Source organism: Suricata suricatta, chromosome 11 (genome assembly GCF_006229205.1).
Source record: "Suricata suricatta isolate VVHF042 chromosome 11, meerkat_22Aug2017_6uvM2_HiC, whole genome shotgun sequence".
Lineage (NCBI taxonomy): Eukaryota > Metazoa > Chordata > Mammalia > Carnivora > Herpestidae > Suricata > Suricata suricatta.
In genome coordinates, this window is record NC_043710.1 from 11,025,108 (window position 1) to 11,044,504 (window position 19,397).

At 38.2% G+C, this 19,397-nt stretch overlaps 1 protein-coding gene across 1 annotated transcript; it reads left to right on the top strand.

Moving 5' to 3' along the window:
* Window positions 1-13,223: 13,223 nt before the first annotated feature.
* On the top strand, window positions 13,224-19,127 carry LOC115272381 (olfactory receptor 5AN1-like). Its single transcript, XM_029915465.1, has 2 exons — window positions 13,224-13,258; window positions 18,197-19,127. Exons 1-2 carry the CDS (start codon window positions 13,224-13,226, stop codon window positions 19,125-19,127), a joined length of 966 nt encoding a protein of 321 aa, XP_029771325.1.
* Window positions 19,128-19,397: the final 270 nt, after the last annotated feature.

The following is a 19,397-nucleotide window of genomic DNA, read 5'->3' on the forward strand; positions in this document are numbered from 1 at the left end:
TTTTCTTCAGCGGGGAGCTGAACTCTTTCCTCAGGAAAGCTGTACTTGTACAAAATATCATTTGTCCGTGGCCAGCACTCCAGGATTTCCCTGACTATGGCTGAGAGGTGTTGGGGATGGTTTGCTAGTTCCATTAGCCCCACAGCACACATTGAGATCACTTGCCTGTTACCTACTGCACAAGTGGGCAGAACTCCTCCCTGGGCCTGTCCATGTGGTGCTGGATCTAGTATAGGATGACAACGTAGGAGGCTCTTGAACTTACTTTCTCAGATGGACACGCCAAATCTACAGCTCCACACAGAGCAATTGGCTGTCAGAGGAATTGATAAACTAACAAAATGACTTCTACACATTGTGCAAACAAGGAAAATTCCATATCAAAACAAATGAGAGAGTTAGAGACACAATCATGCCAATAGCCCCCGTCCCACTCCCCGACACAGTCACATATATTGGGAGGGAACTCACAACTTCCAGCTTTTCCCTGAATGGTGTGAGATTTGGACCCAATATGTAGCAGCTTCACTTTTAAGACTTCCTTCCCCAAACACTCATCTCTAAAAGCCAACTGGGCTTACATCCATGAGATCCAGAAGATGATAACAAAGAAACAGTCTGAACTGATAATCACCTGGGATTTAGTATGGAGGTAGCAGTCAGAAACACCAAATTCCATCTTCTCCTGAATGAGGTCTATATGTATATTATAAATGCTATATCCCAAGGAACCTTCTAATTTAACACACACCTATGGGTGTACTATAGTCATCTCTGGAGACTAGGGAGGCCTGCTGGCAGTATCTCTGCACTCTCCCTCTGCCCCACTGCAGGTCACCAGTGTCTCCTAGGAAAGAGATTGTGCACATGCCTGAAACCCTGGATTTTGTGGTTCCTGGGCATCATACCTTGATAGCCTGGCTCTATTGGCCAATGGACTTGCATTTATGGATCCCCACAGGACTATACCAAACAAATAAACAGTTATTAATAGGTTGTGCCTCTCCTCCCTGCCCCCAAGTGGGCTTAGTACAGAGGGCATAGATAGAAAGATCTATTCTCCTGAAAGAGACCTACATGCATACTTTAAAAATACTTTCTGAGTATCTGACTTCCAATCACCCTGCATTTAGGTGTTGACTGAGATCCTCTGTTTTAAGACACTGAGAAGTGTGGCACACCCTCAACTACAGGGAGCCACTAAGAATTAGGAAGGCTGTTTGGACAATCCCAAAGGTTTGAGAAACAATCATGAGCTAGGGCACATCAGAACAATAAGTTTCATCACCTATAGGAGACTACTCTCCCAAGACTTGGAGAGGTGGCTATTTATCTAATGCACAAGAAACCAACACAGAGAATCAAGGAAAATGAAGAAACAAAGAAATAGGTTTCAAGTAAAAACATGAGATTAGATCCCTGAAATAGATCTTAGTGAAACAAATGTGAGTGATTTATCACTTTTTGGCCATAAAGATGCTCACCAAGGTCAGAACAATGCATGAACAAAGTGAGAATTTTAACAGAGATAGAAAATATAAGAAATTTCCAAGCAGAAATCACAGAGCTGAAGAATACAATAAGTGTACTGAAAAATTCAGTAGAAAAGGTCAGCAGCACACTAGGTGAAGTGGAAGAAAAAAAGGATCAATGAAATCGAAGATAGGGTGTGGAATTCATTGAATCAGAGGACCATTAGGATAAATAATGAGAAAGAGTGAAGATAGCTTAAGAGACTTACAGAACACTATCAGGTAGTCTAATATTTGCATTATAAAGAGAGAGAAAGAGGCAAAAGCTTATTCAAGAAATAATGGCTCAAAATTCCCTAACCTAAGAAAAGGAATAGACATCCAGATCCAGGAAGTTCAGATTATTCTAAATAACATGAATTCAAAAAGAAGCACACTGAGACATATTATAAATAAAATGTCAAAATTAAAGACGAGATGAAAGAAGTAAAAAAGAAATACCACTAGTTATGTATAAAGAAACCTTTGTAAAATTATGAGTAGATTTTCAGCAGAAACTTTGCAGGCCTATGGGTGTGGCACAATATATTCAAAGTGCTGAAAGAAAAAAACCTGTAAACTAAGAATAGTTTACCTGGATATATTGTCCTTCAGAATTGAAGGAGATAAGCGTTTCCAGACAAGCAGACTTGAAGAGTTCATCACCACTAGATTGCCTTACAGGAAATTTAAAAGAGGACTTCTTCAGGAGAAACAAAAGGTTACTAATTAGTAACAAGAAAGCATGAAAATACAAAAGCAGTTCTAAGAAGGGAAGTATATAGCAATGAATCTTGCATTTAGAAAGAAGTACAGTTTAAACAATCTAACTTTACAATTCAAGGAACTAGTAAAAGAAGAATAAGCTAAGTCCCAAGTTAGTAGAAGGAAGAAAATAACAAAAATCAAAGTGGAAATAAATGAAAAAGAGACTACAAAGGCAATAGAAAAGATTAGTGAAACTAAGGGCTGTTTTTTAAATTTAATAAACAAAACAGACGAATCTTTTAGCTAGCCTCACCAAGAACGAGAAGAATGACATAAATAAAATTAGAACTGAAAGAGGAGATGTGGCAATTGTTACTATAGAAGTATTCATAGGTTATAAGAGACTACCATAAATAATTACAAGTCAAAAACTTGGACAACCTAGAAGCAATGGACAAATCCCTATAAACATATGAACTACCAAGACTGAGCCATGAAGAAATAGAAAATATGAATATACCAATTACTAGCAGGGAGATTGAGTCAGTAATAAAAATTCCCCAACTGAAGCAGCAAAGGCAGTCATAAGAGGGAAGCATAGCAATACAGGTCTGCATCACAAAGCATTAAAAGTCTCAGGGACACCTGGGTGGCTCAGTCGCTTGTGTCCGACTTTGGTTTAGGTGATAATCTCATGATTGGTGAGTTCGAGCCCCGCATCAGGCTCTGTGCTGACAGCTCAAAGCCTGGAGCCTGCTTTAGATTCTGTGTCTCCCTCTCTCTACACCCCTCCCCTGCTCATGCTTTGTCTCTCTTAAAATTAATAAACATTAAAAATTTTTTTCTAAAAAGCAAGAGAAGTCTCAAATACACAATCTACACAAATACACATAAAGGAGCTAAAAAAGGAATAGCAAATAAAGCCTAAAGCAAGCAGAAGGGAGATAATAAAGAGTTGAGCAAAAATAAATGACATAAACACACACAAACAGAAGAGACCAATGAAACTAAGAGCTGGTTCTTTGAAAGAATTAATAAAATTGATAACCCATTAGCTAGACTTATGAAAAAGAGAAAGGACCCAAATAAATAAAATCATGAATGAAAGATGAGAGATTATAACCAACACCACAGAAATATAAACAATTGCAAGAAAATACTATGAAAATTATATGCCAACATACTAGACCATCTGGAAGAAATGGATAAATTTCTAGAAACATACAGTACCAAAACTGAAATAGAAAGAAATAGAGAATTTTAACAGACCCATAACCAGGAAGGAAATTGAATCAGTAAACAAAAATCTCTCAACAAACACAAGATAGCTTCCAGGGGAATTCTACCAGACATTTAAAGAAGAGTTAATACTTATTCCTCTTGAACTGTTTCAAAACCAAAAAAGAAAGAAAGAAAATAGAAATAGAGGGGAAACTTCCAGACTCTTCTACAAGGCTAACGTTACCTTGATTTCATTAAGAAAAAAAGCTCCTGCATAGTGGAAAAAACAATCAACAGGACTAAAAGACCACCTATGCAATGGGAGAAGATATCTGCAAATGACATATCAGATAAAGAATTAGTATCCAAAATCTATAAAGAACTTATCAAACTCAACACCCCAAGCCAATTAATCCAGTTGAGAAATGGATAGAAGACCTGAATAGACATTTTTCCAAAGAAGATATCCAGATGCCTAACAGACACATCAAAAGATGCTCAACGTTGCTCATCATCAGGGAAATACAAATCAAAACCACAATGAGACACCAGCTCACACCTGTCATAATGGCTAAAATTAGCAACACAGGAAACTATAGATGTTGACAAGGATGCAAAGAAAGAGGAATCCTCATCCATGGATTGATTTGAGAATATTGAACATCCATTGTTGGTGGGAATGCAAACCAGTGCAGCCACTCTGGAGAACAGTATGGAGGTTCCTTAAAAAAAACTAAAAATACAACTACCCTACAATCCAGCAATTGTACTAGGTATTTACCCAAAGTATACAATAATACAGATTCAAGGGGGTACCTGCACATCAGTGTTTATAGTAGCATTATCAACATTAGCCAAACTATAAAGAAAGTCCAAATGTCCACTGACTGATGAATGGATAAAGAAGAGGTGGTATATATATAAAATAGAATATTATTCTGATCAAAAACAATGAAATCGTGCCATTTGCAACAATGTGGATGGAGCTAGAGTGTATTATGCTAAGAATAAGTCAGTCAAGACAAATACCATATGATTTCAGTCATATGTGGAATTTAAAAAACAAAACTGATGAACATAGGGGAGGGGGAATGAAAGAGAAAGGGAAGCAAATCATAAGAGACTTTTTTTTTGCTTTTATTATTCTTTAAATTTAAATTCAAGTTAACATACAGTGTAGTCTTAGCTTCAGTAGTAGAACCCAGTGATTCATCTCTTATATAAGACATCTAATGTTCATCCTGAAACGTGCCCTCCTTAATGTCCATCACCCATTTAGTCCATGTCCTCATGCACCTGCCCTGCAGCAACCCTCAGTTTGTTCTCTGAAGGTTTGGGAATGGGCGGTGGGTGGGGGGATGGGCTAAATGGGTGATGGGCATTAAGGAGTGCAGTTGTTGTGGTGAGCACTGGATGTATTATCTAAGTGATGAATCATTAAGTTTTACACCTGAAGCCAATTTTATCATGCATGTTACCTAATTATAATTTAAATAAAAACTTGAAGTCACGTGAAAAAAACAAACAAACAAAACAGCCTCCCAAGAAACAAAAGCCCAGAACCAGATGGCTTCACTGGTGAATTTTACCAAATATTTAAGGAAGAATTAAGTTTCAATCATTCTCAAACTCCTTCAAAACGTACAAATTGAAGGAACACTTCTAAACTCACTTTATAAGAGCAGCATTACCCTAATGCCAAAAACAGAGGACACCAAAAGAAAAGAAAATTACAGCCCAGTATGCCTAATGAACATAGATGCAAAATCCTCAAAAAAATATTGCACACTGAGGTCAAGAATACATTAAAAGGATTATATACCATAATCAAATGGAATTTATTTATTTCAGTTATGCAAGGATGTTCAACATCCACAAATCAATGTCATATAACATATTCATAAAATGAAGAGTAAAAATGTGCCCATGCCAATAGATGAAGAAAAAGCATCTGAGAAAGTTCAACATCCAGACATGATTAAAAAAAAATCTTTCAACAAACTGGGTATAGATGGAATGTACCTGAACATAATAAGGCCATGTAACATAATCTCACAGCTAACATTATACTCAGTGGTAAAAATCTCAATGCTTTTCCTCTTAATCATGAATAGGACAAAGATGCCCCTCTCACCACTTTTATTCTATGTAGTACTAGAAATTCTAGCCAGAGTGATTAGGCAAGAAAAAGAAATGAAATGCATTCAAGTAGAAAAAGATGATGTAAAACTGTTTCTCTTTGTAGATGACATGATTATATAATAGAGAACCCTGAAGACTTTATGAAAACACTATTAGAACTAATAACAAATTTAGTAAAGTTATAGGAAAAAAATCAGCATTCTGTGACATTTCTTTTTTTGGTATTATTTATTAGTATTTTTAAAATGTTTATTTATCTTCTTAAAAAATGTTAATGTTTATTATTGAGACAGAGAGACAGAGCATGAACATGGGAGAGGCAGAGAGAGGGGGAGTCACAGAATCTGAAGCAGGCTCCAGGCTCTGAGCTGTCATCACAGAACCCTATGTAGGGCTCCAATTGAGAGATCATGACCTGAGCTGAAGTCAGATGCTTAACCAACTGAGCCATCCAGGTGCCCTAAGTATTTATTTATTGAGAGAGAGAGGGAAAGAGAGAGAAAGAGCACATGCATGTGAGCAGGGGAGGGGCAGAGTGAGAGGAAGAGATAGAATCCCAAGCAGGTACCACATTGTCAGTGCAGACCTGAGGCGGAGCTCAAGCCCATGAACCATGAGATTGTGACCTGAGCCAAAACAAAGAGTCAGACTTACCCAAATGAGCCACCCAGGTGCCCCAAAACCTGTGACATTTAAAAAAAATTTTAATGTTTGTTTATTTTTGAGAGAGAGAGAAAGAGAGAGAGAGAGGGAGTGGAGGGGCAGAGAGAGGGCAAGAGAGACAGAAAGACACAGAATCGTAAGTAGGCGCTGGGCTCAGCTGTCAGCATAGATCCCAATGTGGGGCTTGAACTCATGAACCATAAGATCATGACCTGAGCCAAAATCAGATGCTTAACCAACTGAGACACCCAGGTGTCTCTTATACTATGCCTCCCTCTCTGTTTTTATCTTATTTTTTCTTCCCTTACCCTATGTCTATATGTTTTCTCAAAGTCCACATATGATTGAAATTATGTTATCTTTCTCTGACCAACTTATTTCACTTAGCATAATACACTGTAGTTTTATCCATGTTTTTTCAAAACACAAGATTTCATTTTTTTTCATTGCCAACTAGTGTTACATTGCATATATATATACCACATCTTTATCCATTCATCAGTTGATGGATATTTGGACTCTTTCCATAATTTGGTTATTGTCGATAGTGCTGCTATAAACATTGGGGTGCATGTGCCCCTTCAAATCAGCATTTTTGAATGTTTTGGATAAATACCTAGTAGTGCAATTGCAGAATTGTAGGGTAGTTCTCTTTTTAATTTTCCGAAGAACCTCCACACTGTTTTCCAGAATGGCTGCCCCTGTTTGCTATCCTACCAACAGTGTAAGAGGGTTTCCTACTCTGCATTGTTGCCAGCATCTGTTGTTGCCTGAATTGTTAGTTTTAGCCATTATGGCAGATATGGCAGTATCTCATTGTGGTTTTGGTTTGTATTTCCCTTGAAGATTGGTGATGTTGAGCATCTGTTCATGTGTCTGTTAGCCATCTGGATATCTCCTTTGGGAAAGTGTCTATTTGTGTCTTCTGCCCATTTATTCATGTATTATCTGTTTTTGGGTGTTGAATTTGGTAAGTTCTTTATATATTTGGGATACTGTTTATCTGATGTCATTTGCAAATATCTTCTCGCATTCTTTTGGTTGTGTTTTAGTTTTGTTGATTGTTTCCTTCACCAGACAGGAGTTTTTTTTTATCTTGATGATGCCACCATAGTTCATTGTTGCTTTTATTTTAACCTTGGAGATATTAAGTTATGTGAAAGAAGTCACATGGAGAAAGACAGTTATCATAGGATTTCACTCACATTTGAAATCTAAAGACAAAAGCAAAACAAGCATAACAATACGAAAACGAACTCATGAGAAAAACTGATGATTCCCAGAGAGGAAGGAGGTTGGGAAGTGGGAAAATGGTGAAGTTGGTCAACTGTGTGGAGATGACTGGTAACTAGTCTTTTGGTGATGATCATTATGTAGTGTGTAGAGATGTTGATTACAATGCACACCTGAAACTTCTGTCATGTCATCAATTTCTTGGCATACGCAGGCCTGGAGCATGCTGCTTGGTACTTTCCCAGAGACTATGCAAGACCTCAGAAGTGATGGCTATTGTGGTGTGTTTAGGGTGCACGAACTGGGTCCTTGATCTGAACCCCTTGGGATTCCAGGACCTTAAGTTGAATAGGAGCAGAAGAGCCACCAGACTTGGGAGTTCCATGAACACTCAGAATCCAAATACAAGGACTTCAAAAAAGTTTAAAAAGATTTTTTTTTCCATACAAGAGTTTATGGACTAATTTCATACATATTTCATTTGTACTTATACATTTCACATAGATACATCACATAGATTTTACTTGTTTTTCTGTTACCATATAAAGATTGCAGGTGAGAAGTTATATTGCAGACATTACAGATAGAACTTTTGGGCACATAGAGGTCTGCCACATTCTTCCCAGTACAGCAACAATTCATTTGAATCTCCCGAAGTGTGATTTATGAAATATATGTGGTTCTTATTGACCAATAACATGGCCTTCATTACTTGGCCCTGGAGCCCACATTCTATGCTTTTGGTTTTATATCTTTAAAAAGTATCCTAAAACTCCATTCAGTTTCAAGGATAAAGTTATCACAGTCCTTATCAGGGGAAATATGTAACTACTAACCCATCAGTGAGAATTAAATAGTTAACTTATTGCCCACCCATCCCTTTCTCCCTGGAGGTAAGAATAGCTGAAGGAGATCAAACCCGGTTCAGGACCTTGTCTAGAACATCTCTGCACCCCTTGTAACTGGCAGGGTAGAGGAGTTTTATTTCTGAAAACCTAGAAGCAAACAAGCGAAAGTGTTTGTGGAAATGATCTTAAGTAGATACTTTTATTGAAGGATTAGTGATGCAGCATAACATGTTGGAAAGAACTCCAAATCTGAACATATAAATTATAGCTACTTTTAAAATTAGCAGGGACAAATCTCCACAACAATCATGACTCCAGAGAGCTGTTACCTGGGGGTTTTTCTCCCTCTAATTGTCTTTTCTTTTGTTACCTTTGCCCTTAATAACACATTTAAGAGGATCTCCAGTTGTGGGCATATCTCTTGCTCTGAGTGGACAGCCAATTTCATGGCCAAAGGCTTCCCTCTTGGAGAGTGATAGGACCCAGCTGGAAAATTCCTTTGGAAAAGAAATAAGCAGTTTTAACCTTTGGCAAGAGAATTCCTAGGAATTCTGAGTCAAGGTGAGAGGGCAAGATTTAGTGAGAACAGTGGATTCTGTGCTATCTTAATAGCCATGTGATTCTAGAGAAAAGTTTATGGTCCTCAGTCCTTCCCATTTTTCACTTCTCCTCTCTCCCTCAGTCCCACACCCTCCACTGTGGGCTCTTTTTTGGTTCTCTTTCTCCTAGCCAATGTCTCTGAACTTCATTAAAAAGATTAATATCTACTATAAAGTATCAAGGATTATTCAGGGGTGAGAGATGAATGTTGATTTCAAGTTCTGCAATTTCTTAAGAATGTGATTTTTTAAAAAGTTTTTTAAATGTTTATTTATTTTAGAGAGAGAGAGAGAGCACACGTGGAGCAAGTGGGGGAGGGGCAGAGAGGATGTGAAGGGGGCTCTGTGCTGACAGCCAAAGGCCAGATGTGGGGCTTGAAACTGTGATATCATGATCTGAGCTGAAATTGTTACCTTCTGGTTTTTTCACCTGTAAAATGAGGGGCAATAAGATAATTTAGAATCTAATGAGACAGTGTTTATAAAGCCTAACATTGTTTAGAGTTAAAAATAAGCTATGAATTTACGAAAAAATAAAAATTAATTAAAAATAACAATTTACTGACTTTCAGGGGAATTTTCTTTTCTTTTCTTTTTTTAATAGTTTCTTGTCAACTTGGTTTCCATATAATACCCAGTGCTCTTCCCCACAAATGCCCTCCTCCATGTGCATCATCCCCCTTCCCCTTTCCAGGGGAATTTTCTTATTTATTTATTTATTTATTTATGAATATAACACAATTTATTTTTTTAACATATGCAATTATTTTCCATCATTTACAATACAGTAGTTACAATGACACTCCAAACAGAAAAGCAAAGTAAAAAATCAAAACTCGAGGGGAATTTTCTAAGATCACACATTCTTGTGTAGGTTTCCCAATTTTACCTAAACCAAAGACCCTTTTAATGTAATTATTTCCTTGAGGATTCTGTTTTTAAGAAGATACTAATTTAATTTCTATTTATATAAATAACTGATTCATATGTTCTAAGTAGGAAAAGGCTAGCAGCTCACCAAATAATGATAATGACAGAGTACTCAAATACAATTCCATTGGCTTGTTGAAATACTTCAAATAGATTTCCATGGTGTTCTTTGGAGACCCTGGGGGTCTGGAGGCACTAGCGTGGGTAACACAGATATCAGAGATGTCCCACTCCAAGCATAGGTAGTTGTAAGTCTGTCCCTTTTAACCTTTTTTTAAAACTTGTTCTTTATTCAGCAACATCTTCAATTTTCTTAACCTGATTTTGTAGACTGCACAACCTTATAAACTGGCCATGTCCTTAGTTATCAGAATATGAAAGGTTTTGATTAACTAGATGTACATAGTAAATGGCCTAGTTAATATCTAAATCAGTCGCCTTTTACTTATCTTGAAGATGGTGAACACATGCAAAAACTTAACCAAAGAGAGTGAATATATTCAGAATTTTTCCCTTTTCTTATGGTTTACAGAAGTTTAACCAGATGTATTTTATCATGAATTAGTAAACAATCCACAATTCCTTATCTTTTTGGGGAATGATGAGTTACACAAAATACTTTTAACTCTGATTGCCTTTGTTAACACAATGTAGTAAGAAAGTGAAGAGTTTTACTGCAAGTGATTGAATAGGAGATTGACTTATTTTCACAGAATTGATCCATTAGAATGTTATTGAGGGGTGCTGTGCACAGGAGTTAATATTGCAAAACATTTTCATTGACTCTAACTCATCGTGGATAAAATAACGAAGAAATTGTACTGGCAACACTTTAAGAGTAAACAGAAAGATTTCCAAGTTCCTAAAACCATGGTTGAAATGACATAAGACAGTTTTAGTTTTACATCCAAAAGTGGGTGAAAGAACCATTTGTTCAACATGTATTTATTCAGTTACACAAACATTAGGCTACAAGATGCTTGTCACTAAATAGTGAAATATCTCCACTGGACCATGTACTATACATAGATTTGTCAGCTCAAGAGTGCTTGGTGGTGGTAGAACACAAAATGTGGCATTGGGAGATTACAGCTGACTGGGAGGTAACAGCACAATACGAGAGAGAAACAACTATAGTAACTGATTGACAATATTCTTGAGTCTAGGCTCAGAGACCATCTAATTTAGAAAGTAATTATGTGAAAATCTCCTTGACCTTTCAGTAGTCATTTGCCTTATTTTTCTTTCACTGAGAGGAATGATAATGGAGATGATAATTTGCTAACATTTATTGAGTGCTTACTGTTTGAAGCCTTTTGTCATTCAGTCCTTGCAGCAGTCATATGAGGTAGTAAGTATTATTAGCCCCATTTATAGATGAGGCAACTGAGGCACAGAGAGGTTAGTAAGGGTGATACAGTCATAGGTAAAAATCTGAAAGTCTGTTTTCTCTGTCATCTCTCTCTCTCCATCACTTTCCCTTCCCCCTCCCTTTGTTTCTCGGTCTGTGCATATGATTAAGGATGTATGTATCTTAATAATTTGTTTCTTATAAATACAGGAGTTGTGGAAAATTGATCAAATACAGAGATATTTAAAGAAGGAAATCAAAATCATAACAGTTATCACTTTTGGCATTTGTAATTGGCTCATGTATGAGTCTGTGTGTGTGTTGTGAGACAGAGAGAGAAATTATATAAAGCATTTTTTTCTCTCCAGACAGGTAGAACTGTTTGTCCATACTCATCAGCAGTATATGTGAGTGTCCATCCCTAAGGGATTAATATCTTTTATATTAAAACATATCACATTGTCTTTTTGTATTTTCTGCCTGTTTTTCTCACTTTATCAATTGTATTTGAAAAGTATTTCACATAATGGGTTTTTCAGCTCTGAACAAGTTCTAGACATATATATTTTTTTCAGTTTCTGTTTTGGTGTTATATTTCAGAAATTTATTTCCCATCTCAAAATTATATAAATGCAAATCTATTTATTCCTCTAATGGCCTCATAGACCATTTATGGTAGACTTTATCCTTTCTCTGTCAATTTAAAATACTAATTTGTCAGCTGTTAAATTCTCACCAATATTTAAATTTATTCTTGGGGCACCTGGGTGGCTCAGTCGGTTAAGCATCTGGCTTTGGCTCAGGTCATGATCTCACAGTTCGTGGGTTCGAGCCCCATGTCGGGCTCTATGATGACCACTAGCTCAAAGCCTGGAGCCTACTTCAGATTCTGTATCTGCCTCTCTCTCTGACCATACCCTGCTCGCACTGTCTCTCTCTGTCTTTCAATAATAAATTTAAAAAAAAACCATTTAAAAAGTTTTTTCTTAAATATGTATTTGTTCTCTGACACATCTATTTTTACAAGAATAATGAGTTATCCATGTTTATGATATTTAATATCAGAAAGTTCAAGTTCTTTCTAATTATTATTTTTTATCTAAATTTTTGGCTATTCCTAATTTACTGTTTCATCTCAAGGAAGGACAGTTTGGGTCTGTAGTACAGCCAATAGGTGGTATCTATTACAAATCTGTTAGTGAGTCTATCATGCTGACTGTATCAACCAAACATATTAAATATAACTTTGTAATATTTGGTAACTGAAATATATGCTTTGACCTGTTTTTGACATCAAGACCCATCATAGATTAATGCGGGTTGTGAATTCTATTTGAAATGGAAAAACATTTTATACTTAGGGATTGGAAGAACAAATATTGTTAAAATGTCTATACTAACCAAAGCAATCTACCCATTCTTGCAATTCCTATCAAAACAACACCAGCATTTTTCATTAAAAATTTTTCTAAAATTTGTATGGAACCACAAAAGACCCCAAATAGCCAAAGTTGAAAAAGAAAAGAAAAGCAAGAAGCATCACAGTTCTGGACTTCAAGCTGTATTGCAAAGCTGTTACCATCAAGGCAGTGTGGTACATAGATCAATGGAACAGAATAGAGAACCCAGAAATGGACCCGCAAATGTATGGTCAACTCTTTTTTGACAAAGCAAGAAAGAATATTTAGTGGAAAAAAGACAGTCTCTTCAACAAATGGTGTTGGGAAAACTGGACAGCAATATGCAGAAGACTGGACTACAATCTTACACCCTACACAAACTTTGAAAATGCACGAAAGACCTAAATGTGAGACAGGAAACCATCAAAATCCTAGAGGAGAAAATAGACAGCAACCTCTTTGACCTCACCCACAGCAACTTCTTACTGAACTCAAGAAAACTAAATAGAAAATAATTTACATGGTTCAAGTCCAGAAATCTAAATAGTTTACCATGGCCCCAGGCACTTTGACTGCTGTCCATAGAAGGTCTGAATCTGTATCACCTAGAGGCAGGGATGTCTGCAGATCTAGAGGGCTGTTGTCGCCTCAGGTATTTCCCCAAATTAACCCATAAAAGTCTAGTTTCCGAGGCATGCTTATCCACAAGCAGAGCTGTCCTGCAGGGTTATATTGAGCAATCAGTGATAGTAATAGCAACACCTACTGGACGATTAATGTGTACTGGATTGCCTTTTGAACATGTACATGAATTTCCTCAGATAACTCTTCCATTAACCTTACACTTCAGGGATTCTTGTCCTCACTTTGCTATGAGTAAGTAATATCTAGTGGTTTAAACCACTGACTGGGACAAGTTCAGAGTGAGGTGGTATCAGAATGAGAACTTTTTCATTTTATTGAAATATAATTGACATATAATGTTGTATAAATTTGAGGGGTATAACACAACGATTTGATATATGTATACATTACAAAATGATTACCACAGAAGACTAGTTAGCATTCATCACTTTGCATAGTTACAGTTGCATCTTCCTTGTGATGTGAACTTTTGAGATTTACTCTCTTAGCAACTTTCAAATACACAATATAGTATTGTTAACTATGGTCATAATGTTGCCTAGTACATTCCCCAAATTTATTTATCTTATAACTAGACGTGTGTACCTTCTGACTGCCTTCACCCAATTCTCCCATCCCCTACCCACTGCCTCTGGCAACTACAAATCAGATCTTTGTTTCAGTAAGTTTAGTATTTTTAGAATTCACATATAGTTAGATCATATTATATTTTTGTCTTAGCATAGTGTTCTCATGGACCATGCAGGTTGTCACGGATGCCAAGATTTTCTTCTTTTTCATATGTGAATAATATATATATATATATATATATATATATATATAATGTTGATTCTTAACATATATATAATAATGTAACATTTTATATATCAATCATGATTTCTTTATCCATTTGCTTTTTTAAAGAATTTTTTTTTTCAGAGAGAGAGGAGGGAGTACACACATGTAAGCAGGAAAGAGGCAGAGAGAGAGGGAGAGAGAGAATAATAAGCAGGCTCCATGCTGAACACAGAGCCTGTCATGGGGCTTGATCTCACAACCCTGAGATCATGACCTGAGGCTGAAATAAAGAAAGAGTTGTACGCTTGACTGCGTCACCCAAATGCCCCTAACCATGTGTCTCTTAATGGACATTTAGGTTATTTCAATGTCTTGGTTATTGTAACTAATGCTATAATGAACATGGCGGTACAAATATTTCTTCAGTACACTAATTTTGTTTCCTGTGGATTTATACCCAGATGTAGAATTGCTGGATCGTATGTAGTTGTATTTTTATTTTTTTTAGGATCGCCATACTATTTTCCATAGTGACTCTACCAATTTACATTTTTACACAAGTGCACACCTCTATTCTCCACATCTTCACCAATATTTGTTCTCTCCAACCCATTCTGACAGATGTGAGTTGATAATCTCATTGCTTTCCCCTGGTGATTTGTGATGTAGAAAACACCTTTTCATGTACCTTTTGGTCGTTGGATGTCCTCTTGGAAGAACATCTATTCAGGTCCTGGACCTAATTTTTAACTGGACCATATATTTTCTTGCTATTAAGTTGTATGAGTTTGTTTTATATTTTGTATATTAACCTCTTAACAGAATGCAGTTTGAAAATATTTTCTCCTGCTCCACAGGTTACTTTTTCATTTTGCTTATCATTTCTTTTGTTGTGCAGAAGCTTTTTAGTTTGATATAATCCCACTTGTTTATTTTTAGTTTTTTTGCTTGTACTTTAAGTGTGATATCCAAAAAAAATCACTGCCACGCCGTGTCAAGAAGTTTTCCCCCTGTTTTCTTCTATAGGTTTTACGGTTATAGGTCTTACATTTTGGTCCTTAATTCATTTTGAGTTGATTTTTTGAGTAGTGTAAGATTTAGGTCTAGTTTTCTTCTTTTGCATATGAGACAAGTTTTGTTTGTTTGGCTTTTTGATAGAGGAAAAGAGTACGTGAGTGGGGGAGAGTTGCGGAGGAGAGAGAAAGAAAGAGAAAGGGAAAGAGAGAGAAAGAGAGAGAGAGAGAGAGAGAATCATAAGCAGGCTCTACACTCAGCACAGAGCCTGACATGGAGCTGTATCTCATGACCCTGGGATTATGACCTGAGCCAATCTCAAGAGTTGGAAGCTCAGCTGACTGAGCCACCCATGTGCCCCTCTTTTGCATATGAGTATCCATTTTTGCCAACAGCAAGAGACTGTCTTTTCTCCATTAAGTATTTAAAGCTTTCTTATCAAATATTAGTTGACTGTGTATGCATAGTTCTGTTTCTGGGCCACACCTAAGTGTATAAAGCCACTCACTGAACACCCTGCTAGAGTGTTCCTGGATTTGGCAGCTTCGCAGGAGCTCTGGTCAGGCTTCCTGGTTGGATGGTACTGGGGGATATATGCTCAGCAGTAGGTGGGGCTATGAATTGGCTTTTTTGCCTGGACAGGGTAGAGACAGGCTCTAAGGTCAAGGCTCATTATTTGAGGTTATGAATCAGGCCAAACTGTGTGCTGAGTTTCCTGGACAAATGAGGCCACTGTCCTGGCTCTGCAGGGGGCAGCCTTGCTATCTGCTGGACTATGCTCCTTGCTAGGTGGTCTGGCCAGGTTTCCTGGTTGGGCTGGGCCTGATGGGCCAGTGGATGGGTTTATGAATTAGTTTCCTGCCTGTGCAGAGTGGCAGAACAGGGCTTCAAGGCCAGAAAGCGTGCCATTTCAGATCCTAGATCAGGCGGAACTGCCTACCAAATTAGCCAGTGGTCAGATAGGGTCACCATCTGGGCTCTGCAGATGGGCAAAACCTCTTGTGGGGGTTTTTACCCAAGTGTCAGTGCAAATAGGGACTGAGTCTGCCAGGATCGGAGCACTGACTGCTCTAAGTCCTGCCTTCTTCTCCATCACAATCTGATTCCCAGTGATCAAACCCCACAGATTCCTCTGCGATCCCCTGGAGGCGAGACCAGATTGGACATCTCAAGAAGTGACCCACAACGCTGAGGGAGCTGGATAACCACCTTGGAATCTCTCCCGCCCCGGGCCCCCCACTGGGGAAATCACAGGTAAAAGGGACCTGTTGGTGTGGCACTGTGCCAGAATGGGAGAGTGGCAGTACAATCAAAGGGTGGCTGACCTCTACCCTTCTATGTGGTCTCTGTAGCCCAAGGTAAGTTTCTGCCTCATTCCCATGATCTAGGATTTTCACGACATTTGTCTTTCCTATCAGTAGTTATTCTATTGCTAGTTGATCTGGGGAGAGGGGCTGATGTCAGGAACCAACCATGGTGCTATCTTGATGGTGTTGTTCAGAACTAAAATACCAAAATCTGAACCACAGTGCTATGCTGTTTCCTAAGAAACAAAATATTCTAAAATTGAGACGAGAGTTGAGGGCAGTAGTGAATTCTGCTAGCCTCTGTATGGAATAGTGAAAGCTTCCCTAAGAAGACTTATTCCATAACCCCAAGAGAATGTTATCAGAATTACATATGATGCTGTAACTTGTCAGCAATTTTGGAAATGTTTTTTGAAATATATTTGTTTAAAAGTTCGAGAAGTTATTATGAAAAGGGTAATTTTTCTTATGGGTGAGATAAGAAATTTAAGAAACCTATCTAGATGATCATCTGGGGGAGAAGAGCTATTTCAAATGGATTCTGCAATCATGCCACTTATGTAGCAATTATATCTTTAACTATCAGAGGTCTTTTAAAACCCTATTATTTTAATCAATGGTTCTTAACATTATATATAAGAACCATAGGATTAAAATTTTTTTAATGTTTTATTTATTTTAGATACAGAGAGGGGCAGAGCATGAGAGGGGGAGGGTCAGAGAGAGAGGGAGACACAGAATCCAAAGCAGGCTCCAGGCTCTGAGCTGTCAGCACAGAGCCTGACGTTGGCTCGAACCCATGAACATGAGATCATGACCTGAGCAGAAGTTGGAGGCTTACCTGACTGAGCCATCCAGGCACCCCAGAACCCTAGGATTTCTATTTATTTTTTTAAAGTGGTCAGTTAGGGGCACCTGGGTGGCTCAGTGGGTTAAGTGTCTGACTTCAGCTCAGGTCATAATCTTATGGTTTGTAAGTTCAAGCCCCGTGTTGGGCTCTGTGCTGACAGCTCAAAGCCTGGAGCCTGCTTTGGATTCTCTGTCTCCCTCTTTCTGTCCCTCCTTCACTTGTGCTCTCTGTCTCTCAAAAATAAATAAATGTTAAAAAATATTAAATAAAAAAAGTGGTCAGTCAATTAAAAATTTTTTAAATGTTTTTTTATTTATTTTTGAGAGATAGAGAGAGACAGTGCAAGCAGGGGAGGGTCAGTGAGAGAGGGAGATATAGAATCTGAAGCAGGCTCCAGGCTCTGAGCTAGCTGTCAGCACAGAGCCTGAGGCGGGGCTCAAACCCACGGACCGTGAGATCATGACCTGAGCCGAAGCCGGACGCTTAACCGACTGAGCCACCCAGGCACCTCGTCAGTCAATTTTTAAATATCTCTTTTAATTTTCATGAGACCTCATGGAATAATTGAGAACCTGAAGCACTTTCTAAATTTTTTTAAAGCATTTATTGTTTTATTTATTTTTGATACAGAGAGAGACAGAGTATGAGAGGGGGAGGGTCAGAGAGAGAGGGAGACACAGAACCGGAAGCAGGCTCCAGGCTCTGAGCTAGCGGTCAGCACAGAGCCTGACCCGGGGCTCAAACCCACGAACGTGAGATCTGACCTGAGCCGAAGCCGGAGGCTTAACCGACTGAGCCACCCAGGCACCCCCTGAAGCACTTTCTAAAAGGCACTTCTTGACAACTTAAGATGAAAAGCTGGGGTTTTCTCATCAGGACAGTGAGTCATTGCTTCTTCCCAGTACTCAGTGGAGGAAAAATGGCACATATGAGAAATATAATGCCGTCATTTCACCCGACTCAGCAATCCATTCTCTTCTCTCTTTTCTGATTTTAGAAACAGCAAGCCAATCATTGAGGGAGAAAATATTACAGAGGTCAGTTATTTCATCCTTTTGGGATTCTCTGATTTCCCCAGAATCCTAGCAGTGCTCTTTGTTGTATTCCTGCTGATCTACATGATGACTCCGACTTGGAACTTGGGCCTCATCATCTTAATAAGGATGGACTCTCACCTCTACACACCCATGTACTTCTTCCTCAGTAACCTGTCCTTCATGGATATCTGCTATGTGACCTCCACAGCCCCCAAGATGCTCTCCAACTTTTTCCAAGAGCAGCAGACTATCAGCTTTGTGGGTTGTGCTGTTCAGTACTTTGTCTTTTCACTTATGGGACTGAGTGAGTCTTGTCTCATGACCACCATGGCTTATGACCGATATGCCGCCATTTGTAATCCTCTTCTCTATTCATCAGTCATGTCACCCACTCTCTGTATTCAGATGGTGCTGGGGTCCTATGTGGCTGGAGTCTCTGCTTCTGTATTCCTGTTGTGTGCCATATTTCAACTTCACTTCTGTGGGCCTAACGTCATCAACCACTTCTTCTGTGACATGCCCCAACTGTTAGTCTTGTCCTGCAGTGATGCTTTCTTTGTACAACTCTTGATTGCTATATTAACAATGATCTTTGGAATAATAAATGTCCTCATTATCATTATATCCTATGGTTATATTGTCATTTCCATCATGAAGATCACGTCAGCTAAAGGCAGGTCCAAGGCTTTCAACACCTGTGCTTCTCATCTGACAGCAGTGTCCCTCTTCTATACCTCAGGCATGTTTGTCTATTTGAGTTCCAGCTCCGGCGGTTCCTCCAGCTTTGACAGATTTGTATCAGTTTTTTACACTGTGGTTATTCCCATGTTGAATCCCTTGATTTACAGGCTGAGGAACAAGGAAATCAAAGATGCCTTGAAGAAGTTATAAGAGAAAAGAATGTACTGCTGATGTCCTGTCCAGATTTGTCCTATCAGGAACCTTAACTCTCAACAATATGCACGAGAATGGACTATAACAAATTTCATACTGTCTTTGGATGAAGAAAGGTTAATTTGACACAGATAATATGCCAAATGGATGGTCAGGTGACTTGATTCCACACAAACCCAAGACATTTAAGTCCTGGAGGTTCATACTTTCACCCTACATGAGGAGTGGCCTCATCACTTATAAATAATCTGCAAGTATTTGTAAAAT